At 38.0% G+C, this 27,551-nt stretch overlaps 1 protein-coding gene across 4 annotated transcripts in view; it reads right to left on the bottom strand.

The window, feature by feature from the left end:
- Nucleotides 1–27,551, bottom strand: part of LOC105468025 (ADAM metallopeptidase domain 23) — a 170,539-nt gene that overhangs the window by 12,383 nt on the left and 130,605 nt on the right. For 2 of the 4 annotated variants that reach the window (XM_011717926.3, XM_011717925.3), the window contains exons 19-24: nt 19,691–19,741; nt 18,909–18,972; nt 17,559–17,664; nt 14,370–14,489; nt 12,268–12,436; nt 11,006–11,117 (exon numbers count right to left, since the gene is read on the bottom strand). In XM_011717926.3, coding sequence (XP_011716228.2) covers nt 11,006–11,117; nt 12,268–12,436; nt 14,370–14,489; nt 17,559–17,664; nt 18,909–18,972; nt 19,691–19,741 — 622 coding nt within the window. Of the gene's footprint in view, nt 1–1,306; nt 1,398–10,266; nt 10,625–11,005; nt 11,118–12,267; nt 12,437–14,369; nt 14,490–17,558; nt 17,665–18,908; nt 18,973–19,690; nt 19,742–27,551 lie in introns of those variants that run through there. The other 2 variants (XM_011717927.3, XM_011717928.3) reach the window with 2 other exon arrangements.

Raw genomic sequence — 27,551 nt, 5'->3', positions numbered from 1 at the left:
TGCTAACCAGCTTCACAGTCCATAGCGATGAGTTGTGAGTTGGAAGATCAAAGTCTGGTCAAAGTCCCTGAATCCAGGAGAAAGAAGACTCATGTCATCTTCAACACAAGGTGTGACCTATGAACCTGCTTCCCTCTTAATGCTATTTTGGTGCCTGGGTCTCCCAATTCCAGTACGTAAGAGGAGCACCCATTTGTTTTAACCAATGGAACTAAAGAAAAACTTGTCTGATATTCACAATAAGCCCATGATTTGGGGTGGCTGAGTAAAAGATATCTAGTGATTCCTGAAGATACTAATAATTCATTCCTGGGCCACTTTGAAGTGTCACCACCACCAGAGTAGATAGAAAAGACTGTGTAAAGGGTTATGTCTGCCATTCTTAAATATTCTTTTTCTAATTAGAGAGAGAAGAAAAAAATCATGATAATATTTTAATCTACAGATTAGCAATCTTAGGAAGCAGTGTCCCATGGAGAACTGACAGCTATTCTGAGGATGTGGATCAAGTACAGAGCACCCTAAATCAAAGCATCAGGAGAACTGTATTTCTGTGACAGCTTAATGGGCAAGGGGCACACAATATATTTATTTACACCCTGGCTACTTTTAAGACCAACCCACCAGGTGATTTGCAGCTGTTCACTTATGGTTATACAGGTTTGGATTAAATATTTTTTCATTCTTAATGCTCCTTGCTTCCAAATATTTATGTAGACTTCAATTTTGAATTATTAACCTATTTTACAGGAAAAATAGGAAGGCAGTATGCTAAATATCTCCTTTTTAAAAAAGTTAAGCTGCAGCCTCCTATGTCACTCTAAATACATGAAGAAAACATTAGTAGTTATCATTTTTATCACCTTTAAAAGGTGCTATAACTGTTGATAATTTCTAGTTATATATGTAAGTTTATTTGACTGGCACAGATTAACTTTATTACAAGAATCCTAAGAAAACACACACATAAAAGTATCTTTGCCAATAAATGGTTAAAAAAAAAGTCTGTATTTTAAAATTACTTTTACAAAGTGGAGGAGCAATGGAAGTGTTGGGACTCTTGCCTTAATTGTGAAGATATCGGAAGCACACCCAGTGTTATGTTATGCCCCACATTGTTCCAGACAGGAGAAGGTTCTACAGGACAAAAGAAAACCACAGGACACAAGCAATATCCAAGTCACACCACAAGGTGCACTACCACAGGAAACACGGTCAACAGGACGAGACATGGGGTCAGGTACAGGCATTGCCTCACACACCAGGCACCACACAGAAACACTCTGAAACTGGCAAGGATGCTTACTCTATTCCCCACCCTGTGCCTCCAAAAATCACCCCCAGGGCCAGAATGGTGCCCGCCACGGCCCCTATTAGCCTGCTTGTGGCCATATTCACTGTGTGGAGGGAAAACGGAGATTTTTTAACAAAGGAAATGACACACTAATTTCACTAACATACAAAATAATCTATTCAGGACATGCTTTGAAAGTTGGCTAAATATTGAATTTTTTTTGCTATAAGATTTGAAATTAAGATCTACATACACATTGAAGATATTTGAGGATAACTGTGAATTTACATTCAAACTCCGCACATCCTAATTTTAAAAAACATAATTATCTTATACATATTTATAAACACACAAATAATTCAATCTGTTATAGTTCCTACCAGATGTGAGGTAAAATTAAAAAGTAATTTAAATTGCATAACAGCAAATCTGTATTTTAATTACAAAAGTAATAAGCCAGTGGTAATTGTTTATAAAATTCGCAAACTGTAAAATACGCCTAAGAAGCTACATCTTTTCAAAATTCAGAATATATCATTCAGTTTTGTGAAGATCCTTAGAAATTCAAGACAGAATAGCTTTAAAAGTAAATACATGTTTACCTGGGAAGTTATTGAAAAGTATATTTCAAATAAGTCTGCAATGTTTGGATTTCTGTCATAGTATTTGGACATTTTGTTTTTTGTTTAGTAGTAGTCTCAAGTGGATAAACTATGCTGTGATAGAAAGTTAGGGTCTCTGGGAAACCATATTAATTGCTTCAGACCACCAAGTGGTAGATGACTACCAGAGTGAGACTCTGAATAACTTTATGTCACTGCTTCTGTATACAGCTTTCCTATCCTGGAAAATGGGCATGGAATGAGTGGGGGTCCCCAAGGTTCCCCCTTCAAAGGCAAAATGAAGTTTGGTGTTAAAGTTGGAAGACACATTGTTTGCAGTTGTATGTCTGTGCCTGTGTGCACACAAGTGTGTGGACATACACTTTATCTCGTATTTCTATAGAAATCAAATTCAGATCACCTTTTCCATGAAAACAGAGATTGGCTTCAACAAGGCTGCCCTTCACGTGTATTGTGTGCTCTGAGACAGTGAAACAAAACAAAGATCCACGACTCAAAGCCACCATTTTTTAAGGCTTACAATTGGGCTCACTGACATTTTCAGTTAAATATTCTCCCAGAGGGAGAGAGAGAATCTTGGATTTCTAACCCTGTTAAGCAACTGTATACTGCTTCATCTTATCACAAGATAATAATGTAAGGGAGAAATTCTAGTTTTATCATTGACTAAGCACAACCTGGATTCTTAAAAAAACAAACAAACAAAAAAGATGGGGACACAACAGAGAACAGAAAAGTCCCCTGAGAGTGTTGAAGGCTAAGGGAAGAAGACCAACACTGAAGGTGGCAGCAATGTTTCCCCACTATGACAATATGTTAGAACTCAAAATCACCTGAACTACTCTGATTTTCAAGTTATGGAGGCAAATACTGGGATTGAAAGGCATTCCAAATATGAAGCCTCATTTTTAAAAAGACCTTAGAAAACCCTTGCTTTCAGAATACTAAAAATACATATTTTATAACTTTTTTTTTGAGATGGAGTCTTGCTCTGTCATCCAGGCTGGAGTGCAGTGGCACGATCTCAGCTCACTGCATCACTGCAATCTCTGCCTCCTGGGTTCAAGCAATTCTTCTGCCTCAGCCTCCCAAGCAGCTGGGACTACAGGTGCGCCCCACCACGCCTGGCTAATTTTTGTATTTTTAGAGACAGGGTTTCACCACATTGGCCAGGCTGGTCTCAAACTCCTGACCTCGTGGTCTGCCTGCCTCCGGCCTCCCAAAATGCTGGGATTACAGGTGTGAGCCACTGTGCCTGGCCATAACTTTTTTTTTTTTTTTTTTGCTTAAGTTTTAGGCATTGGTTCTCAGAGCTGCAACACATGACAGTCCTATGACTTCTGCAATTTTTATATAAGCCACGTATGCTAAATAATAGGAAAAAACCCTCTCCCATAAACTGTGATACTAAATGAATGTTAATTTCTTAGAAATTGTAAGAACTATATGAAAGATAAATAAAAATAATTTTAAAAGGCTTTTGTCTTTGCTATGGATATAATTTCTCACTGCAGAAACAAGACAAAATCATGTAGGTTTTAGAAATACAACCAGAGGAACAAGACATTTCTACAGAGGCTTCAAATGGATGTTCAAGATGAACAGATATAGTCTGTAATCTCCAATGAGAAAGAATAATTATCTCTACATTCTTAACTGATAAGTACTCTTAACGCTAAAGCAAGATAAGAGTGGGAAAAAAAGCTTTCTCAAAAGCATCCCTACCCTCCCTGTTCTCTCTCCCTTCCACTACTTTGAGTTACACAGTATCCTGCAAATACATGTAAAGTACCATTTGATTCTTTGTCACTGTACTGAACATGGTTATCTCTTAAAGATGTGAAGATTTTCTTTTTGTCTATCCTGCTTTGTTCTCTCCCTTTAGAGAGCGCTGAACTTTGTTGTGGCAAGTAGGAACTTGTGCATCACCTCGACATAAATTAACTGAGTAGCTCACGGGTGGGTGGATTTTTACAGGGGACATATTTGAAAATGAAGGTTGCAGCTACTTTTCATAGCTACAAAGAATTTATCATCTCATGGAAAAAAATTCTACTTCTATACTAATTTATCTATTCTGTAATTTATTCATTAATTCACTCATTCATTACCTACTATCTTTTTTGTTGTTGTTGTTCAAGGAACTATACTGGACACACGATGATATATCTTATTTTCCTTCTCATCCTACCAAACCTGGAGATGGAACTCTTACAGCTTCTAGCTGACAACACAATCCTTGTATTATGAACTTAACTTTGCTCCCTAACTCTTTGATACACTTACTTTTCAGTATAACGTGTTTGTGGAATCTGTTTATTACCTAGCAGAATGTTTTCATTTTTGTTTACTTGCTTATTTCCATTACTTGTTGGTTTAATTTTAGTCTTGGTCCCTGCTATCTAGGTTTACTTGTGCTAAAAGATAGAATTTTTGGTAAGTATAAAATATCAAAAACTATAAATTTTATCCTTTTCTTAAGATTTTCTACTTTATATGTAGAATTCCTTTATAGACAAGTCATGCTACAGACATTTTGAAAATGTGCTGTTTTGAAATTGAGTGGGTTTTTTCCCCCTTATTTTTAGAGAGTTTCTCAAATAAGAAGGTGCATTATTTTCCCACGTGATTCCAAAGGGGGTTAAAATCCTGTATCTTTTAATACTTCACAGGCAGGAGGCATCAGAGTCATCATTTGTATTCCATGGACCAAAGTTCTTTCTTCAGGGATTTATTATTCCACTACAATTCAAGACTAGAAAAGTAAATACTAAATAAACTCTTTATGTACTAGTGTATAATATTGGTATGTAGCTCCACATTTCAATACATTATACGTACAATCAGATCTCCTTACTCTTTTCCAAAAAAGAAAAAAACAAGTTCATTTTTAGACACATGGACAAATGTCTAAAAGGTTGCAAAATAAATAATTTCATGTAAGGATATATTTCAGTTTATGCTGTCAATGAAAATAGTTTTTCTGAACTGAAACAAAATAAATTCACAGGTATTAAAAAATTTTTAAACTTAATATATCCTTGGGTTATTGATAAGGCCATTGTTATTTGAAAAAAAAAATCCAAGTAGCACATAATTATACATAAGCATAATCATATATGATAAGGATAACTTCTCATATCTAATCATCTAAATTATAAAATCAAAGATTTGTGCACTGACAAAGATAGTCACCAAAAGGATATATTGCAAAAGGTAAATGTAAACACTAAATACTCCTCAAGGTTAATACTTTAGAAAGCAAGATTTCAAAACTATTGTTTTAAAAATACTAAATGCTAATAATACAATACTTCCTTTCTTATCTAATTCCATAAAAAGCACCATTGACAAGTAATGGATCAGCTAATAAGCCTGATTACTACCTAGTTACTGTTTCGCTTTCTACTAGCTATTATGCTATAAGAACTAGTAGAATAACTTAACATTCAGCTTTTTTGTTTGTTTGTTTGTTTTTGAGAAGGGTCTTACTCTCTTGCTCAGGCTGGAGTGCAGTGGTGTGATCTTGGCTCACTGCAACCTCTGCCTCATGGGATTAGGTGATCCTCCCTCTTCAGCCTCCCAAGTACCTAGGACTACAGGCACATGCCACCACACCGAGCTAATTTTTTTATTTTTTTGTATAGATGGGGTTTTTCCATGTTTCTCAGGCTGGTCTGGAATTCCTGGGCTCAAGCAATTCGCCCACCTCAGCCTCCTTAAAGTGTTGTGATCGGGATCACAGGCATGAGCCACTGTGCCTAGCCTCATTATTCAACTTCAAAACAGGAGTGTGAAATAACAGAAAAAAGCATTTGGCTCAAGATAAGGTGATTATGCTATATTCTTGGCTCTGCCACTCACTCACTGTTAACCCTGAAAACTTAGTTTTTTATTTGTAAAACAAGGGGTCTAGACTGAATTGTTTCTAAGGCCCTTTTTATCTCTGATTTGATGAGTGTGGTTGTGATAAAAAGGTCTGACCAAAGCTTCCCAGGAATAATATCTCTGCCCACACATACCACTGAAAACATCAGCTATGTCCCAGTTTCTCTTCCTTCTTACAATGGTGATGTAAACTATCACATGAGAAAATATCCACTGTATTCTACAGTAAGCACCTTGAGAAGGTGTCTATATACAGACAACAATTAGGGTACTTGATGTGGATCTCCCTGTAACAGGAGAGAATTCTAGGTCTTTTAAACAGAGTTAAAATACATTCTGTCCTTGTAGAACAAAGCAAAATAATTTTCTATAATGATTTCAGTGGAAATAAGTTGAGAGAAGGACTAGGCTTTAAAAATATAAAAAATTAAAAATAAAATTAAGACAGGGTTTTTGTATGTGAAATAAACAACAATGTAGAAAAAATAAAGTAACGTGACAAAAATCCTTTTAAAAAAATCCTTGCTCACATGGGTTGTGCTTTGAGATCCTATTTCTTGTCTTTCAATAGTTTGGTTTGAGAAGTTGGCGTGAATAATCTAGCAGGCCTTAAATTATGGGTCCATAGCGGACAACTGGAGCAAGTACAGGGTGACTCCAGTGGCAATGCTTTCAGGTATGCTTTCAGTTCCCACACAGGAGAGGTTGAATTTCCTATTCTTCCAGGAACTTACAGTTAAAATAAATACCCAAAACACGTCAGTTCATTTCTGACATTCTCAAATCAATGAAGATGGAGTCATAATATTCGCCTTCATTTTTACTAATTTGGTCTTGATCCAAAGGGCAGTCGGGTACAATTTATCTTTTATGTCCATGTTCATGATTTTTTAAAAGGCCATATTTTCATTATGCTTCTTGAATTTTTTTCCCTATATAATGGAAGCACATTGAAATTAAATAAAACTAAGTATTTTTAATACTCTTACTGCACCTATACAGAAAACCTTCATCTATGGATATGATTGGCCACTGTGGGTGGTGCCCATTATAAACGGCAAGCATTTGGGGAGGGCCCAAACACTGTGCTCAATCAGGCAGGCGCCAATCAAACCAGTTGGATCATGAGAAAAAAGACACAACATGCAGTTTTTTGTTTTTGTTTTCTGAGACAGTGTCTCACTCTGTTGCCCAGGCTGGAGGGCAGTGGCATGATCTCGGCTCACCACAAGCTCCGCCTCCTGGGTTCACACCATTCTCCTGCCTCAGGCTCCCAAGTAGCTGGGACTACAGGCGCCCGCCACCTTGCCCGGCTAATTTTTTGTATTTTTAGTAGAGACAGGGTTTCACCGTGTTAGCTAGGATGCTCTCGATCTCCTGACCTCATGATCTGCCCACCTCGGCCTCCCAAAGTGCTGGGATTACAGGTGTGAGCCACCGCGCCCAGTCACAATATGCAGTTTTTGAGAAAAATCTTAGTGTCCCACACACTGCTGAGCCTACAGTCAATAAAACACTGATTGTTTTAATAACTTGAGTCCATTACCTATTACTCTTCAGCAAGGCAACAAAACAAATGAATATGGACAAACTGAAAAGCGGCACTAGCATGTCACATCTCATTTCCTTTACGTATTTTGAAAGAGTGTAATATTTATGAAGTGTCTGTATGCCAAGCATATGTTATCTTTTAAATAGTAGACAGTCAATAAATATTTGCTAACTGAATAAAAAGAAAAGCACATAATTTATCACTTGGAATCTTCTTTTAACCTGACAATCAAAAACAAAACAATATAATCTACAACAAAGTTTTTTAGTTTCTGTTTTACCAGTAGATTAATAGAGTTTTTAAAAGAGGTTAAAAAGATACAGATAGCTATTGTAGATAAAAGCTATTATTTACTTGTACTAAAATTGCTTGATTTTTCTGGAAATCTAAACATTTGTAAAAATAACTAGGTCATTTATTTCATTTAATGACTTATTTTCAATTTAATCAAAATTATTAGAGATTCATAAGGTTTTTAATAATTTTAGAACCAATGAATACCTTTACAGTGACTACACTGTCTTCATTAAGAATGGAAAAAGAAAACATGCAACAGGAAAGAAGCATACCAGAATGCTTATCTCTTTTTCTTTTTTTGAGATGGAATCTCGCTCTGTTACCCAGGCTGGAGTACAATGGCACGATCTTGGCTCACTGTAACCTCCCCGTCCTGGGTTCAAGCAATTCTCCTACCTCAGCCTCCCGAGTAGCTGGGATTACAGGCATGCACCACCACACCCAGCTAATCTTTGTATTTTTACTAGAGATGGGGTTTCACCATGTTGGCCAGTCTGGTCTCAAACTCCTGACCCCAGGTGATCCACCTGCCTGGGCCTCCCAAAGTGCTGGGATAACAGGTGTAAGCCACCCTGCCTGGCCTCTTTTTGGGGGGGATGAGTAGGGGACTCAATGTCTCACTCTGTCACCCAGGCTGGAGTATAGTGGCACAATCTTGGCTCACTGCAACCTCTACCTTCTGGGTTCAAGCTCAATTCTCACGCCTCAGCTTCCCAAGTAGCTGGGATTACAGGCACGTGCCATCATTACCGGCTAATTTTTGTGTTTTCAGTAGAGACAGGGTTTCACCATGTTGGCCAGGCTGGTCTCAAACTCCTGACCTTAGGTGATCCACCTGCCCTCGGCCTCCCAAAGTCCTGGGATTACAGGCATGAACCACTGCACCAGGCCCAATAATGCTTATCTTGAGCACCTCTGAGTTTTAATATTTTCTGTATTTTCAAATTTTTCTTCAGTAAGTTACGTATTCCTTGAAGGATCAAAAAAGTTGTTTTTTTTTTTTTTTTAAAGATAGTGTGGGATGCTACCACATTAAATGGAGAGAGCAAGGCAAAACAAAACAAAAGGCAGCTATGAGTACTCTTTCTCTAGAACGTGGCTTTCTTTACTGAATGCCTCCAAAGATTTTTAGGCATGGGTGGGTGAAGGAACAGGGAATAGATATTATACAACTAGACAATTAATAATCCTGTACCCTACTTAAAGAAAAAAGGCAGAGTCTAAGTAAATTTAGCTCTTAGACTCTTTGAGGCATCTTTATACATCACTTGAGGAAACAGCATCTAGATCTTAAAAAAAAAATCACAGACACACTGTGGAGAGAAAATCTGGAAAGAATGAACCTTGGCTCCTCTTGTTACAGCTTAAATCTTCTCTAAATCTAACTTCAGAAGGTGGATCCAAGAATTTTTTGTTCTAGTTTTAAAGTAACAAAAGACTAAGTGTAAAAGTGGAATACGTTCCCTTTTAGAAATAGAAGGAAGAGAACAGAAATAGACTGTGAGGGTGTGATTATGATTCTTACCGAATTTTAATATCATGGGCATATTAAGCAAATGCATAAAATGTGTGTTTTAACACACCCACTATTACTGAACAATTCACATGCGTCTGAATCAGCCTAAATCTCTTCAGGAATTGAGGACTACAGAGTTTTATCTGCATCTGAAATCATCTTTTCCCACATAAACGATACTGACGTTCAGAGAGTTTCAATAAATTTTCATCCAAAACTAAGCGGATCAAAATGGTACTAATCCTATATGCATTTTCCAACCTGTCAGAGAAAAGCATGGCAGTTACGTACAAAAAAAACTGTTAGCAGTACCATGATAAAGAAGCTGATGTACAATGTCCTCCCTGTATATAAAAACTGGTTCTAGTATTTCCTTGGCTTCTCAGGTACAATGTAACAGATGCTGTTTGTGACTGATGGTTTTTCTAGATCTTTGAAAATTGTATGAGGGGTTGGGAATCGGGAGAATAATGAAAAATGATTACCATACTCCTGATAACACAGACTACATTATAAGATTATGTAAGAGGCCGGGCACGGTAGCTCACACCTGTAATCCCAGCCGAGGTGGGTGGATCACGAGGTCATGAGTTCAAGATCAGCCTGGCCAAGATGGTAAAACCCTGTCTCCACTAAAAATACAAAAATTAGCCAGGTGCAGTGGCAGGTGCCTGTAATCCCAGCTACTCAGGAGGCTGAGGCAGGAGAATGGCTTGAACCCGGGCGGCAAGAGGTTGCAGTGAGCCAAGATCATACCACTGTATTCCAGCCTGGGCAACAGAGCGAGACTTTGTCTCCAAAAAAAAAAAAAAAAAAAAAGATGATGTAAGAGGGGCGGGCGCAGTGGTTCACACCTATAATCCCAGCACTTTGAGAGGCCAAGGCGGAAGGATCACTTGAGGCCAGGAGTTCAAGACCAGCCTGGGCAACATAGCAACACCCTGTCTCTACAAAAAATAAAAAAATTAGCCGGGCATGGTGGCAGGATTCTTGGGCCTTACAGTTTGAGGCTTCAGTGAGCCATGATTGTGCCACTGCACTCTTACCTGGGTGACAGAGCAAGATCCTGTCAAAAAAAAAAAAAAAAAAAAAAAAAAAGATGATATAATGGATGGGCAGAGAACAAGAGTCTGAGATCAGGCACTTGGGACTTGGGTCCTGGTCCCAGCCTTGTCTCTCACTACCTCAGTGACTACAGTAAGTGACCTGACCTCAGGGTCTGGGCCTTCTCATCTGCAAAAATAGAGAGTGGTCCTAAGTGGCCCCTGAGTCTCTTTCTAATCCCCAAATTCTAATTTATCTCCTCTTAATGACTGATTAAAACAAAGGTCCAGATCTTTCACATTTTCTTTGAAGAATGAAAGTTCTGTGAAGAATTCCAACTCCTTCCTAGTCAAGAGAGTGTTCAAAAAGAGCTTGGAAGGTGACAACTTCCTTCTGGGGAGATTCCGACACTGAAAAGTAACCAGAGTCTCATGTCAGCCAAAAAGATTTGATCTATTAGAAAAATGGCATAGCTTAGACAAACTACAAAATAATTTGTGACTATGGAAAGAGAATAAGGTTGAAAGAGAAAAAGAATACTATATTAAAGAAAATGTATATATTTACTTCTTTCCAGTCTCAGTTCTGGACTAAGAAGTAATTCAAACACATTTTAAAAATATGATATAACAGAATCCTTAATTCTGCAGTAACATAAATTATATACTTCAAAGGCAAAAAGAGATATCCTTATGTGTCTCCTCTTAAGTCGATGAGAATGTTATATTGATGCATTGGAACAGTGTCGATGAATTCAGTATTCCATGAATTGAAACCGAAATCACACAAACCCTTAGGTCCTTCATCCTTGGGGGGGTGAAGGTTCCTGACTGGATCCCGGATACTGCAATCTGTCCCTGCCCAGGTGAAATCACAAATGCAGGTGGCTTCATTACTACACACCTGTGAAGAAAAAGGAACAGATACAGCATTTTCACTGTATTTTGTAGAATAATGGTGATAGATGTAAAAGAGACATGGGGGCAGGGAGGAAGCTTTAAAAGCTATTTGGAATTTCTTTTTAAAGTTTCCCATGGTTGTGATCACTAGACATGAAGTAATAATGCATAGATCATATTGTGTAACATTTTTTCCATTAATTAAAGAAAAAGATTAAAAGGAAGAAATTCTTCAATTATTTATTATTATTCTCAAATTAAATTGAATTATTCATGTTATTCTTAAACTGAATCATGATATTACTTAAGTATACAAAAGTCTGATAAGATACTTTTTCCTACTTTGTTCAGAAGTAGCTGTTTCTAGGAACACACTTTAAAAACTTATATACTTCATTCAATAAATTAATAGATAGTGGGCTCAAAAGCATTGCTGGAGATAAAAGGCCAGGAGACATAAATCACCAATGCCTTGTATGACCTCACTATCACCATGTCCAACACCAAACTCACTTGGCGGCACCTTCCCTGCCCAACAAGCATTCCCCCCAACCCCATCCCAACACCCCTAGACCCTGGTAACCCTCTTTTCTCAGTCAGCCAAGCTGAGGACCCCAGAGTGATCTTTGTCTCCTCCCTCTTTCTCCAGGGACCCGCCAGCATGCTGGAATGGAACTGTAATCTAGATGAAATAAATAACAATCAGCAAACTAGACACAGGAATGTTTAAACCCTTATCTCCCTGAGAAATACATTCAGGGACAGATTACTAGAGATGATAAAATCAAACAAGGAAGCTTTTTAATCTGAAATATTCTAATGCCATGATTGCGATTAACAAGGCTGAATGTGGCCTTTTCGTCGTCGTTGTTGTTATTATTGTTGAGATGGAGTCTTGCTCTGTCGCCCAGGCTGGAGTGCAGTGGCTTGATCTCGGCTCACTGCAACCTTCACCTCCCGGGTTCAAGCGATTCTTCTGCCTCAGCCTCCCCAGTAGCTGGGACTACAGGTGCCCACCACCACACCCAGCTATTTTTTGTATTTTTAGTAGAGATGGTGTTTCACCATGTTGGCTAGGAGAATGGCTGAAAGTCCAGCCACTGTGACCATGCCAGACCATGAAGGTTCCAGCTGTCACATTGATACCTACTTACCCCATGGCCCGAACAGACTTTACCCTTGGAATCAAGTGGACAGCTGCTCATATTTAGGGCTTGAATTTGTAGGCACTTCCGATCTAAACACATCATAGACGGGCCACATGGTGTTCCATCTTCTACATAGCCCACATCCGTATCATCATCTAAAACTACATGAGCACCACTAAAACAAGAAAGATATCCATATAACCAGTCGCACCACACTTAGAAATATAACATCAACACGAATGAGACTTGCTCTTCATGAAACTGAAGAGGCTGTCAGTGGATGTGGATTTCTCCTAGCATTTTCTTACTCCTCTTCTTCTTCCCCTTTCCCTACCTTTCCTTAATAAAAGAGCATGAAAAAGAAACTCATAATCATTATTAGAAAACACATCAACAAGAAAAATGTCATTTGCACAAAGTATATTCTAAATCTTCACTTGTTTTCAAGACCCAACATTAAGACTAAAGGAGAAGTATCTGTATGAGAACAAAAGAAGCAAATATATTAGTAGCTCTCCAAGGCTTTCAGATGTAGCATAGTAAAAAAAAAAGCAGATGATGAACAAAAACAGCAAATAAAAAATATTTTGAAAAATATTATTCTTACTTCAGAAGATCTGACTATCCATAATTGAAAAAAATAAACAAACCAGTTATTTCCTATTGATATTTACAGACATGCCTAGCGTAATGATGGGGATAACATTCTAAGAAATGTGTCATTAGTCAATTTCGTCTTTGTGCAAATGTCATAGAATGAGCTTACACAAACCTGGATGGTATAGCCTACTATACACTGACACTGCTGTACTGCATACTGTGGACAGTTATAAAACAATGGTAAGTACTTGCCTATCTAAACATATGTAAATAGAGAAAAGGGGCAGTATGACTTTTCTATGTTTAGATATGTTTAGATAGGCAAGTACTTACCATTGTGTAAAAAATTTCAGTCAATGGCAGACCACATATATGACAGTGGTTTCATAAGATTATTTCATGTGTTTTAGTGCTTACTTCTAAAATTTCAAAGTTGGGAATAATTTGAATTTGAATGATAATGCTATAGTCACTAACAGAATATCTTGCTGAATATTTAACAAATATGCTAGTTTAGTATATACAACAATATAATTTAACAAGGCTATTTTATCTAAAGGCATGAAAACACACATTCAAATAAAGCTTGTATACATCAAAGTAACTAGCTTTAGAGACTACAAATTTATTCCAGGAAGGCTCTCACTGTCCAAGACCCTGTTAGAATTGTCTTCAGAGCCATTTAAAAGCCAGGAAAGAAGTAACCATTTGACCGAGACAGCATTATCCAATTTAGTACCCAATAAATTTCCTAAAATTACTTTTGGATCATCCCATATCTTGTATTATCTCACTTAAGGTGAAGATATGGTACTCTAAGGATACTAAAAGTTTGCAGACGCTGAAGGCAATTCTGTAGGCGGAAGGCCAAAAGTGTTTTAGCAACAACATTGAGTAAGAAACTAGTATCTTAGAATTATGACTACTTTGAAGGAAACAATACCTATTTGGAATATAATATGACTCCCTGGATAAACAAAAATAAGCCTCGTATCTACATGCCTTGTACTCACAGACAACTGGATATCAAATGTTTGCTTATAGGTTACCTACTATTTTAATAAATATTTTCTATATGTGATTAGGTATTTGTTAAGCCATCTTCCAAACCAGACATAAACTACATAAACTGTAGCTTAAATTCTTTTTCTTTTCAGTCATAAAAAAAAAAAAACACATACAGTGTTCAAATAGTGACATACTCTAATGCTTAAAACTTTAATAATGGGTTAGAATGAACACCATAATTCTGCTCTTAAAATTATGATGACAAAGAAGGGTATATTACTACTAACTAGTATAACTTTGAGCAAATGTAAGCTGCAAGTCAATATACAACTTTGTTTTTTTTAAGTGACTGTCAACATGAAAGGTGATAATAAAATCTAAGTTAACTTTCCTCTTGTAAAAACTAGAAAAATCTTTGATTTCTGATTTTTTTGAAATTTGATTTTCTGAAATGTGTAATTCTCATGGCTTATGAGGTCTTCCAACATTTAATATGTTACCTGCAGTCAATCACCCGGCCTTGATGGTAGAAGGAAGTTGGAATGATCTCACCCTGAAGTTGACCAATACGTGGAGCTCGAGTAAGATTGGTACAGAGTAAGAATCCACAGAACACATCACTGAACATGTGTAAAGAAAACAAACAGACCAGACAAGAGGAATCAAGCTTAAAAAATCCAAACGATTCGGTCCACATTTATTCAAATTTTTAAAATATTCTCTTTCTTTCTAAACAAAAACATTTGATCATATATCATTGGTAGGTGATAACCCCCTCCTTCTTTGCTAAGAGGATCACAGTTTTGTTTGGAACAGCAAAGTGCCCAGCCCTGAAAGATGGATCATGACTGCTGTCTCATCTATTCTTGGTACTCCCATTCTCGACACCCACTTTCCTATCCATTCCCCCTTCTCCTCTTCTTAGAGTTAAAAGTGGCCCCTGGGCTGTGAAGACGTGAGTAAAAGCTGGCTAGGGAGTGACTGGGAGGATTTTGTTTTTGGGATAAAAGGTTAGAGACTGACAAGGAGAAGACCTCTTGCTCCTATCCCTACTTCCTAGCTTTGAATGTGTAGCTTTTGCATCCTCTTCACAATCATGAGTTCACAAAGCATAAGGACAAAAAGCCAACACGCTAAGGGTTGCAGGATGGAGGGGCAGAAATTATCTGGGTCTTTGGTGACCTTGTTAAATTCATGCACCATAAGGACCTCTACCTCTAGTCTGTTAAGTAAACAATGACTCCTAAAAAATGGGCAAAGAATTAAAGTGGCACGTCACAAAAAAAGGAAATCCATGTCCAACAAATGTACAAAAATGTGCTAAATTCCACTTGTAATCTGGGGAAATGCAAATTAAAACCATGCTAATGTATCAGGTCACACCCACCAGAACAGATAAAAGCAAAAAGTCTGATAATACCAAGTGTTGGTGAAATATGGCATAACAAAATTCTTATATACATAATACTGATGGTAGAATTTACTAGTTCAGCCATTTTAGAAAACAGTCTGACATCATTTGGTAACACTGATAACATCCCCTATGACTTAGCAAATTTTCTACTTATGTACAGGCCTTACAGAAAGAGGTACAAATGTGCACTAGGTTACATATACAAGAATATTCATAGCAGCATGATGCCTAATAGCCAAAAAATGAAAACAATCTAAATGTTCATCAACACAGAATGGAGAACTAAAGTATAGTATATCCATTTATTTGTACATTTATAAAAGTGAAATAAATAAATAATAAAAATGAACAACAGACAGCTATACACACCACAGAAAACTCTTAAAATGCTGAGAAACAAAATACAAAATAACACATGAAGCATTAGGGATGAAAACTTAGGCAGTAAAACAATAAAGAAAAGTCAGGATGAAGGTATCTGCACTATTTCTGGGATGATGCTGCAATGTTCTATTTCTTGACCCACGTAGGAGTGACATGGGAGTTCACTTCATAATTATTTGGTAAAATGTATATTTATGTGTTGTTTATTTTTATGTTTATACATTTAACAATTTTTTAAAAACAAAGATGAGGTCTCACTATGTTGTCCAGACTGGTCTTGAACTCCTGGACTCAAGCGATCTACTCGCCTCGGCTACCCTAAGTGCTGGGATTACAAGCAGGAGCCATCGTGTCTGGCCATATATTTCACAATTTTTTCAAGTTTCAAACACATTAATTTCCCTTACCTTATTGGGGATTGGGTATTCTATTACCAGATACTAAAAAGCTATCTTTTACAATAATCTAATCCAATGCCTCTCAAACTTTTTGAGGTCATGAAACAGAGAGAGATAATCAGATTCTCTAGGACATGGAGTGAATGAATAAAGCTAATCAAATTCAAGGTGTCCAATCCCATGGATTTTGACTACTTCAGGCTCCCCTTGCTCCTATTCCCTGACACCTCAAGGACTGAGGATCAACATCTTGGAACATCTGTGCTTCACTCATGAGACATCAGATAAGAAGCTCTGTTCTCTATTATTTTGGTTTAATTTTAAAAAAATTATAGTCAAAGATTTGTTGCCTACTATGGCCTCATTCATCATCAAAGACTACATGGAATTGCAAAGTTTCGTAAAATATAACAGAGATCATTAACTGAGAATAAAGCTTCCCTTAAATTCTTGCTCTGCTTCAAAATTAGGAGAATTTTCATTGCTTTAGAAGGGATGATTTCATTGTTCCACAGTAATTGAATTAACCTTAATAACCTAATTAATGAGAATTCTAACTTTCCTCAACTAATCAAAGAAATATCAGGCTGGGCATGGTGGCTCAAGCCTGTAATCCCAGCACTGAGAGGCTGAGGAGGGTGGATCACTTGAGGTCAGGAGTTTGAGACCAGCCTGGCCAACATGGTGAAACCCCATCTCTACTAAAAATACAAAAAGTAGCCGGGCGTGGTGGCAGGTGCCTGTAATCCCAGCTACTAAGGAGGCTGAGGCATGAGAATCATTTGAACCCAGGAGGAGGAGGTTGCAGTGAGCTGAGATCATGCCATTGCACTCCAGCCTGGGCGATAGAGCAAGACTCAGTCTCAATTTAAAAAAAAAAAAAAAAAAAAAAAAAAGACAGACAGACAGAAAGAAATATCAATGTGCTCTGAAAGTATCTCATTTCCTGAGTAAAGATGCCTTTAATATGTACTAACTAGATGCTTTTTGGAAAGGAAAAAAAATCTCTGGTGTAAATATTAGATATCTGAATAAATCAAATGTTACTACACTTGTGAAATGATAAAAAAAAAATAGTAAGATTTCACTTTCGTCGCAAAAATATATATGGTCTACATAGTTTGCTTTTAAACTACATGTATACTACTACGTTCATAGGCCATATATTCTAGTAAAAGTAGAAAATTAAAAGCTAGTATTAATTTGTAATGCTCTGGCAAAGTATCTCATCAGAACAAAAATGAAGTAAAATATGGCACCTGAGAAATTTTCTGAATTCTGTGGAAATGGCATGACTCTGTAGCATAGTAACAGTTTAATCTATAGCCATTTGCCTCTAGATATAATAATATCTATTACAAACAAATACTTTAAACTTTGGAATAGGTGAACACTTAGAAAAAAATCATTAGCATTTATTTTGTGCTCATTTTGCACTTGCATAATAAGGGGTTCCAAGTCCAGTGATGATGCCCTCAGAGCTGACCACTCACTGTTTGCTGCACTGAATCCACCGGTCTCCATCCTTCCCACAGTTTCCCTTCTCAGTGCCTTCTGTGTTCAGTTTTTCATAGCAGAACTTGTCAGACCCTGCAGCCTCTTTTGGAGATAGGCAAGAGAAGAAAATTAATTCTCATTTTCTTTGTTATCCATAACCAGTAATGTGCCAGTAAGTGTTTAACACCTGATTCTCCAGAACAAGGAAAAAGAACATCCTGATTTGTAGCATTTGCAAGTTTCCATGGCATAAATTCTCCATGGCTGATTTCACACTCAATGTGATGTCCATGGGCTTGCAAAATTCCTAAAAATTTAACAATTGGCTCTTGCAAGCTAATACGAAAAAGTTCCAACACAACACTGGTTTTAGCCTGAGACACAAATTTCTCTCCAATGCTTGTTGGTGAGTTTGAGGATGGAAGGTGCGAATGACTATCAGCAGGAATTGGTGAAGTGACACACAGGCAACTAACATTCTTAATCTTGTTTTATATCAATATTAGGAAATTAATTACAAAGTTGTAGCCCATTGAGGTTTTATGTCGGCACCTGAGTTTTGATAATTAAACCTTTCAAAATACAAATGTCTCCATTATCTTTTCTCCGTCAAAACTAAAGCACTGAATGTAAATCAGTCAAAGAAATGGTATTTGCCAAACTCTAAAATCACTCGTGCCGGAGCCCTGTTCTCCTTTTGTGTGCTTTCTTTTCCTTTGGGGTGAACCCGGCCTTGGCTAGAAAGGCAGACTCATTTCTCATTCTTCCCCCCATCTGGCCCTCATGAACTGATATTATTATAGAGGCAATGTAAATGTCAGGAAGAGGATATGCACATGAACTTTTAGGGAATGTACTAAGAATCATAGCCATGTACCTGTCTGCATCTCAGGAAGTACATGCATCTCTTCACTTTGAAGTGAGACAGTAAATGACAAAATTTAAAAAATAAGTCTGGTATTTTCCCGGGGTAAAACCCAGAAAGCTAACTTGTGTGTGTTAATGGAAAAAAGGGGGTCAAATGTTAAAACCAAGGTACAAAATAAATCACACAAGTGGCTGGATAATCACACTGTACTCAACCCAATCTTTGCAAATGAATGCAACACCCCCTTCTCTGAGAGCCACAGCCACTAAATGGCACTGCTCAGTTCTGACAAGTGCCCAACTTAAGCAGTTGTTTTCTATAGTTTTTGTGACTAAGATTCACAGTTCTCTTTATTCTCATCCCTTCTAGATTTTTTTAAAAAATCACTCCAAGCTGTGCATCTCAGCAAGACTGGCAGAGAAGAACACTATAAAAGAAAATGGTATGTGTAACCACCAAGCAAGGAGATGCGACCTACTTGTTCCCCAGATGTACTGACACTGGTTGTCTCTGGTCTTGCACTCGCCATTGTAGCAGCGGCCCTGGGGACAGGAGCACACATGTGAGGCACACACAGTCAGTTTGTTTTCCCCAACATTTTTACTACAATGTCTCCTTCTGGTTCACTTGGATAAAGTTTTTTCATTTCATACTCTAATATTTTTATAGTGACCAATAAGAATCACAAACATCTTCAGAATAACAGTTAAAAATTTAAAACTCTAAACAGAACTCATTGTACAGCTCTCTAAATGTAAACTAAACATCTAAAATTTGAAATTTTACAGTAAACAAAAACTGGTATATTTCTGTGAAAGAACCAAAATGATTTTTAGGTTCTTTTGTGTATGGATGGTTAGAAAACATCAAATCTGCATTTGATATCATGATACTTACCTGTAGGTTATAATATGGCTTCAGGGAACAAAAAAACTCATGACAGATTGTCATATTTTCTTTCCCACACCAGGCAGGCTGAAATTACTGAAAAATGGTCACAACTCAATAAATGAGACTCCCAGTTCTTCAGCCATTACATTCTTTTTTTTTTTTCTCTCTCTTAATCTGGGCAATTTGTCACCAGAGGTAAATATATTTAATATTTGGCATCACATGAAGCAACTCTAAATTAGAATCCCACTATAATCATTTACTTGAGTAAAATTCCCTTCGAAGTTATATTAATATTGATCAAAAAAGGAAAAAAACTTTCCAACGAATCCTTTTTAAATTACACTTAAAATTTATAGCCCAGCATACCTGATTTTGATTGCATGCATATCCGTCTTGCTTATGAAGATTTGGTGGGCACTGCAAAATATTATCTTTTTAGTTAATATTCAGCATGCTAGGTACCTTCAGATAATGTGTATACTATATATAATGCAAGCCTGGTGGATATACATAACTAGAAACATTGAGAAAAACACATGCAACTCCTTAGATTATTAATCCCATTATTTATGCTATTATTGGTAAAATAAGTAAATAAGGGCCACATAGTGCATACATTTTATGTTTCTTCTGTTTATGGTGAAGTGGACCAGAATAACAAGTCACATTCACTTGCCTACAGAGTTAAAAGTAGAAGAGATTAAAATGGACAATGAAGGAAATGAATCAGCTTGGTACATAGGAAGGGACACATTCAAGAAACTAATTTACAAGAACTTGCTCAGCTCTCTGAAAATGTCAAATCTGCATTTGACATCATGACATTTTACCTATAGGCTACTTTAGTGAAACAGAAGAAATACTTTGCCTTTCAACGCAAAGTAAGTGCTATATCTCCATTATATTAATAGTTCTGACCTCTTCAAACTACAGACATGTTACTAGAACAGTCTGTGATGTGATGGTTATTTCTTTTTATAGGTCTATGTATCAAATCATTTTTAAAAGAAATACTTCATTTCCCCCCAAAGTTACTCTCTGTACATTTTATTGACCACATTTAAGAGAATGTAAAAAGGTCTGCTACAGTGTTTAAAACAAATACAAAAAGAAAAAAATATGCAGGCATGGCAAATAAATAAGAAACAGCAGTATGCACCGAGGTCCTCCCTCAGTCTTCACCTTCTCAGTAAATGATGTTCCATCCTTCCAATTGTTCGAGCCAAAGGCCATAGTCATCTTCTATTCCTCTCCTCTCTCACTCTCCCTCCATCTAGTCTGTCCATAAATCCTGCTAGTTCTATCTTCAAAATATAATGCCAATCTGACCCCTTTTCTCCACCCCTACTGCTCATACCCTGTCCAAGGCACCACCATCTCTCACCTGGATTACTGTAATAGCCTTCCTCCTGAGTCCCTTGCTTCTACCCTAGTCACCTTAGAGTTTACATTGCTATCAGAGTGATCTCTTTAAAAAGGTAAATACCAAATCACATCGATCTTCTGTTTCCCAACTTACTCAACAACCTTACAAGCTCAACATGATTTGCTCCTACACTCTCTCATCCTGTCATCTCTGTGACATCATTTTCTGCTCACTCATGGCTGATGTGACTCCATGTGGACACGACAGGCATGCTGCCACCCACAGCCTTTGCCTTTGCTTTCCCGTTGTCACTCCAGATTTCTGCATGGCTCATTCCCTCACCTTTGTTAGAGCTTTGTTCAAATATCATCATCCCAAAGAGGCCTTCGTAGAACCCATGCTCTTCAAAGCTGCAGCCCCTCCCATGCTGGCACTCTCTGGGGCTGTGCCAATTTAGGATAAGGGCTTTAAGGGCTTCTTTTATTATTATTATTATTAGAGAAGTCTACAAGTTTTTTTCTTTTTCTTTTTTTTTTTCTTCTCCAAAGCACTTATCACCAACTGACAATTCATGTTTTACTTACTTGTTTGTTCATTGTTGCCCCATCATAATATGAGCTCTATGCAGGCAGGATTCTATGTTTTGTTTCCTACTGCTGCCCTATTACCTACACCACCACCAGGCATGTGGCAGGTGTGCAAGTACTGTGAACTGCCAGAGAACACAAACGCATGGCCCAATAACCAGATACGACTATGTTATTCTATGCTGCACATATTGAGCCACTTACCAAGTTCACCACAGAAAGATAACAGAACTGATTTAGCGTTCCTAAGAAGCAGTAATTTCCTAACAAACATTCCAAGGCAAATGCTTTGGTTCTACACCTTTCTAAAGAATAACTGACTCTCATACAAGTTTCATTCGCCACAGCTTTTCAATCTGGTGAGTATTCAAGGGATTAGCACTAAAAAGCAGAAATACACAACTACACAAAAACAGAAATCCCTGTGGTTTCTTTCATCCATCCAGAGTCACTCAAAATGCAATCACTATCTCATTAATCAACTATCATTAATTATTCACTCACTCTAAAACTAATGCAACCAGTGATAGGGATCATGGTGGACAGGAGGCAGGACTAGATTGCAGCTCTGGACAGAGCAGCATGCGGAGGCCTGCAGTGTGAACTTTAGCTCCAGATCGACTGCAAGAACAAACCAGCAATCCCAAGAGGACCTACAGACCCTCTGAAGGAAGCAGACTGCTCCTGCAGGACCCAGGAGACACCCAAATACTGTGAGTGCCCCAACTGCGGAAGGGGGAACACACACCCCCACTGGAGAAGCTGAAGGTCTGTTTGCAGGAGAAGTTTCTGACTTTACCTAGAGCTGAGTCAAGTTAGAGAGCCGAGCCAAATACAGAGGTAGAGGAAGCAGCAGAAAGGCTCGGGAGTTCACTAGGTCCCCGAGCAGCCCATTCTTGCCAGACACCACAGGGATCCGTCGGGAGGGTGGCCAGAGGAGCAGGAGTAAAACTCCACAGGGAGCAGGAATTCTCTAGCTGAACTTTGTAACAATTTGAACTGGGCGAGAAGCCTCCTGGCCATCACTCCGGGGAGGGCACCAATTGGGTGTGCAGACCTCACAGGCCGGGGGAGAACTAAAGCCCTTTTTTCTTGAAGCTGGGACCATCGGGTGGGGGCAGAACTAGGTGTGTCTGAGCTCAGACTCTCCTTGGGCGGGTCTTGCTGTGGTTGCTGTGGGGGATGGGGGTGAGATTCCCAGATCCCTACCTAGGAGGATTATGGCTGCCTCTGCTGAGTCATGCAGGTTGTCAGGAAAGTGGGGGAAAGCCAGCAGTCACAGGCCTCACGCAGCTCCCACACAAACTGAAGAGGTGATTATAGTGGAAGACAAAGGGTATACAATCTTGGGAGTTTTAGGGCCCTGCCCACCGCCAATCCCTCTCCACACTACTACAGCTGATACTTTCCGGAAAGCGTGACCTTGTGGCAGGAGGCCAACAAGCACAAAAATAGATCATTAGACCACCAAAGCTAAGGACCCTCATGGAGTCCATTGCACCCTCTGCCACCTCCATTGGAACAGGCGCTGGTATCCACAGCTGAGAGACTCGTAGATGGTTTCCATCACAGAACTCTGTGCAGACAACCCCTAGTACCAGCCAGGAGCTGTGTAGACTCACTGGGTGGCTAGACCCAGAAGAGGGAGAACAATCACTGCGATTCAGCTCACAGGAAGCCATATCCATAGGAAAGGAGGGGACAGTACAACACCCGTGGGACAAAAGAATCTGAACAACAGCCTTCACCCCTAGACTTTCCCTCTGACAGGGCCTACCCAAATGAGAAGGAACCAAAAAAACAACTCTGGTAATATGACAAAAACAAGGCTCTTCAATACCCCCCAAAAAATCATACTAGTTCATCAGCAAGGGATCCAAACCAAGAAGAAATCCCTGATTTACCTGAAAAAGAATTTCAGGAGGTTAGTTATTAAGCTAATCAGGGAGAGACCAGAGAAAGGCAAAGCCCAAAGCAAGGAAATCCAAACAATGATACAAGAAGTGAAGCGAGAAATATTCATGGAAATAGTAGCTTAAAGAAAAAACAATAAAAAATTCAGGAAACTTTGGACACATTTATAGAAATGTGAAATGCTCCGGAAAGTCCTAGCAATAGAAATGAACAAGTAGAAGAAAGAAATTCAGAGTTTGAAGACAAAGTCTTTGAATTAACCCAGTCCAACAAAGAAAAAGAAAAAAGAATAAGAAAATATGAACAAAGCCTCCAAGAAGTCTGGGATTATGTTAAACAACCAAACCAAAGAATAATTGGTATACCTGAGGAAGAAGAGAATTCTAAAAGCTTGGAAAACATATTCAAGGGAATAATCAAGGAAAAATTCCCTGGCCTTGTGAGAGACCTAGACATGCAAATACAAGAAGCACAAAGAACACCTGAGAAATTCATCGCAAAAAGATCACCACCTAGGCACATTTTCATCAGGTTATCCGGAGTAAAGACAAAGGAAAGAATCTTAAGAGCTGTGAGACAGAAGCACCAGGTAAACTATAAAGGAAAACCTATCATATTAACAGCAGATTTCTCAGCAGAAACTCTACAAGCTAAAAGGGATTGGCGACCTATCTTCAGCCTCCTCAAACAAAACAGTTATCAGCCAAGAATTTTGTATCCAGCGAAACTAAGCATCATATATGAAAGAAAGATACAATCGTTCTCAGACAAACAAATGCTGAGAGAATTTTCCATTACCAAACCACCACTACAAGAACTGCTAAAAGGAGCTCTCAATCTTGAAACAAATCCTGGAAAAACATCAAAACAGAACCTCTTTAAAGCATAAATCACACAGGATCTATAAAACAAAAATACAAGTTAAAGCAAAAACAAAAAACAAAACCAAAGCACACAGACAATAAAGAGCATGATGAAAGTAATGGTACCTCACATTTCAATACTAACATTGAATGTAATGGCCTAAATGTTCCACTTAAAAGATACAGAAGCACAGAATGGATAAGAACTCACCAACCATCTGCTCCTTTAGGAGGAGACTCACCTGACACATAAACACTCACATAAACTTAATGTAAAGGGGTAGAAAAGGCATTCCATGCAAATGGACACCAAAAGCAAGCAGGAGTAGCTATTCTTATATCAGACAAAACAAACTTTAAAGCAACAGTGGTTAAAAGAGACAAAGAGGGACAGTATATAATGGTAAAAGGCCTTGTCCAACAGGAAAATGTCACAATCCTAAACGTATATGCACCTAACACTGGAGCTTCCACATTTATAAAACAATTACTAATAGACCTAAGAAATGTTGGCCAGGCATTGTGGCTCATGCCTGTAATCCCAGCACTTTGGGAGGCCGAGGCGGGTGGATCACCTGAGGTCAGGAGTTCGAGACCAGCCTGACCAACACAGTGAAACTCTGTCTCTACGAAAAATACAAAAATTAGCCTGGCATGGTGGCACCTGCCTGTAATCCCAGCTACTTGGGAGGCTGAGGCAGGAGAATCACTTGAACCTGGGAGGCGGAGGTTGCAGTGAGCTGAGATCACGCCATTGCACTCCAGCCTGGGCAACAAGAAGGAAGCTCTGTCTCAAAAAAAAAAAAAAAAAAAAAAAGAAAAAGAAAAAGAAACAAAGAAAGAAATAAGAAATGACATAGACAGCAACACAATAATAGTGGGGGACTTCAATACTCCACTGACAGCACTAGACAGGTCATCAAGACAGAAAGTCAACAGAGAAACAATGGATTTAAACTATTACTTGGAACAAATGGACCTAACAGATGTATACAGAACATTTCATCCAACAACTGCAGAATACACATTCTATTCAACAGTGCATGGAACTTTCTCTAAGATAGACCATGTGACAGGCCATAAAACAAGCCTCAATAAATTTAAGAAAACTGAAATTACATCAAGCACTCTTTCAGATCACAATGGAATAAAACTGGAAATCGACTCCAAAATGAACCTTCAAAACCATGCAAATACCTTCAAAAAGGAAACTTCAAAACCATGCAAAGGAGATTAAATAACCTGTTCCCAAATGAGCATTGGATCAAAAACAAAACCAAGATGGAAATTAAAACATTCTTCGAACTAAATGACAATGATGCCACAACCTATCAAAACCTCTGGGATACAGCAAATACAGGAAAGTTCATAGCCCTAAATGCCTACATCAAAAAGTCTGAGAGAGTACAGGCAGACAATCTAAGGTCATACCTCAAGGAACTAGACAAACAAGAACAAACCAAACCCAAACCCAGCAGAATAAAGAAAATAGCCAAGATCAGTGAAGAACTAAATGAAATTGAAACAACAACAACAAAATGCCTAAGATAAATGAAACAAAAAGCTGGTTCTTTGAAAAGATGAATAAAATTGATAAGACCATTGGCAAGATTAACCAAGAAAAGAAGAGACAAAATCCAAAAAAAACCTCACTAAGAAATAAAACAGGAGATATTACAACTGATACCACTGAAATACAAAAGATCATTGAAGCTACTATGAACACCTTTACACACATACACTAGAAAACCTAGAAGGAATGGATAAATTCCTGGAACAATAAAACCCTTCTAGCTTAAATCAGGAAGAATTAGATACCCTGAACAGACCAATAACAAGCAGTGAGATTGAAATGATAATTTTAAAATTACCAACCAAAAAAGGTCTAGGACCAGATGGATTCACAGCAGAATTCTACCAGACATTCAAAGAAGAATTGGTACCAACCTTTTGACACTATTCACAAGACAGAGAAAGAAGGAATCCTCCCTAATTCATTCTATGAAGCCAGCATCAACCTAATACCAAAACCAGGAAAAGGACATAAACAAAAAAGAGAACTACACACCGATATCCTTGATGAACACAGATGCTAAAATCCTTAGCAAAATACTAGCTAACTGAATCCAACAACATATCAAAAAGATAATCCACCATGATCAAGTGGGTTTCATACCAGGGATGCAGGAATGGATTAACATAAACAAGTCAATAAATGCAATACACCACATAAACAGAATTTAAAACAAAAATCACATGATCATCTCAATAGGTGCAGAAAAAGCATTTTGACAAAATCCAGCATCCCTTTATGATTAGAACTCTCAGCAAAATCAGCATACAAGGGATATACCTCAATGTAATAAAAGCCATCTATGACAAACCCACAGTCAACATAATACTGAATGGGGAAAAGCTGAAAGCATTCCCTCTGAAAACCGGAACAAAACAAGGATGCCCACTCTCACCACTCCTCTTCAACATAGTACTGGAAGTCCTAGCCAGAGCAATCAGACAAGAGAAAGAAAGAAAGGGCCTCCAAGTTGGTAAAGAGGAAGTCAGACTGTCACTGTTTGCTGATGATATGATTGTTTACCTTGAAAACCCTAAGGACTCCTCTAGAAAGCTCCTAGAACTGATAAAAGGAATCCAGCAAAGTTTCCAGATACAAGATTAATGTACACAAATCAGTAGCTCTTCTATACAACAACAGTGATCAAGCAGAGAATCAAATTAAGAACTCAATCCCTTTTATAATAGCTGCAAAAAAAAAAAAAAAAAAAAAAACTTAGGAATATACCCAACAAAGGGTCAAAAAACCTCTACACTAAAACACTGCTGAAAGAAATCATGGATGACACAAACAAATAGAAACACATCCCATGCTCATGGATGGGTAGAATCAATATTTGAAGATAAGCATAATGCCAAAAGCAATCTACAAATTCAACACAATCCCCATCAGAATACCACCATCATTCTTCACAGAATTAGCAAAAACAATTCTAATATTAATATAGAACCAAAAAGAGCCCACAAAGCCAAAGCAAGACTAAGCAAAAAGAACAAATCTGGAGGCATCACATTACCTGATTTCAAATTATAAGGCCACAGTCACCAAAACAGCGTGGCGCTGGTATAAAAATAGGCGTACAGACCAATGGCATATAGAACCCAGAAATAAATCCAAATACTTACAGCCAACTGATCTTTGACAAAGCAAACAAAACATAAAGTGGGGGAAAGGACACCCTTTTCAATAAATGGTGCCGGAATAAATGGCTAGCGGCATGTAGGAGAATGAAACTGGATCCTCATCTCTCACCTTACAGAAAAATCAACTCAAGATGGATTAAGGACTTAAACCTAAGACGGGAAACTATAAAGGTTCTAGAAGAAAACACTGAAAAACCTTTCCAGACATTGGCTTATAGGCCAGGATTTCATGACCAAGAACCCAAAAGCAAATGCAATAAAAACAACAATAAACGGCTGGG

Source organism: Macaca nemestrina, chromosome 11, assembly GCF_043159975.1.
Source record: "Macaca nemestrina isolate mMacNem1 chromosome 11, mMacNem.hap1, whole genome shotgun sequence".
In the NCBI taxonomy this organism is placed as follows: domain Eukaryota; kingdom Metazoa; phylum Chordata; class Mammalia; order Primates; family Cercopithecidae; genus Macaca; species Macaca nemestrina.
Note: the sequence above shows the minus strand (reverse complement) of the source record. Positions and strands in the feature narration are given on the sequence as shown.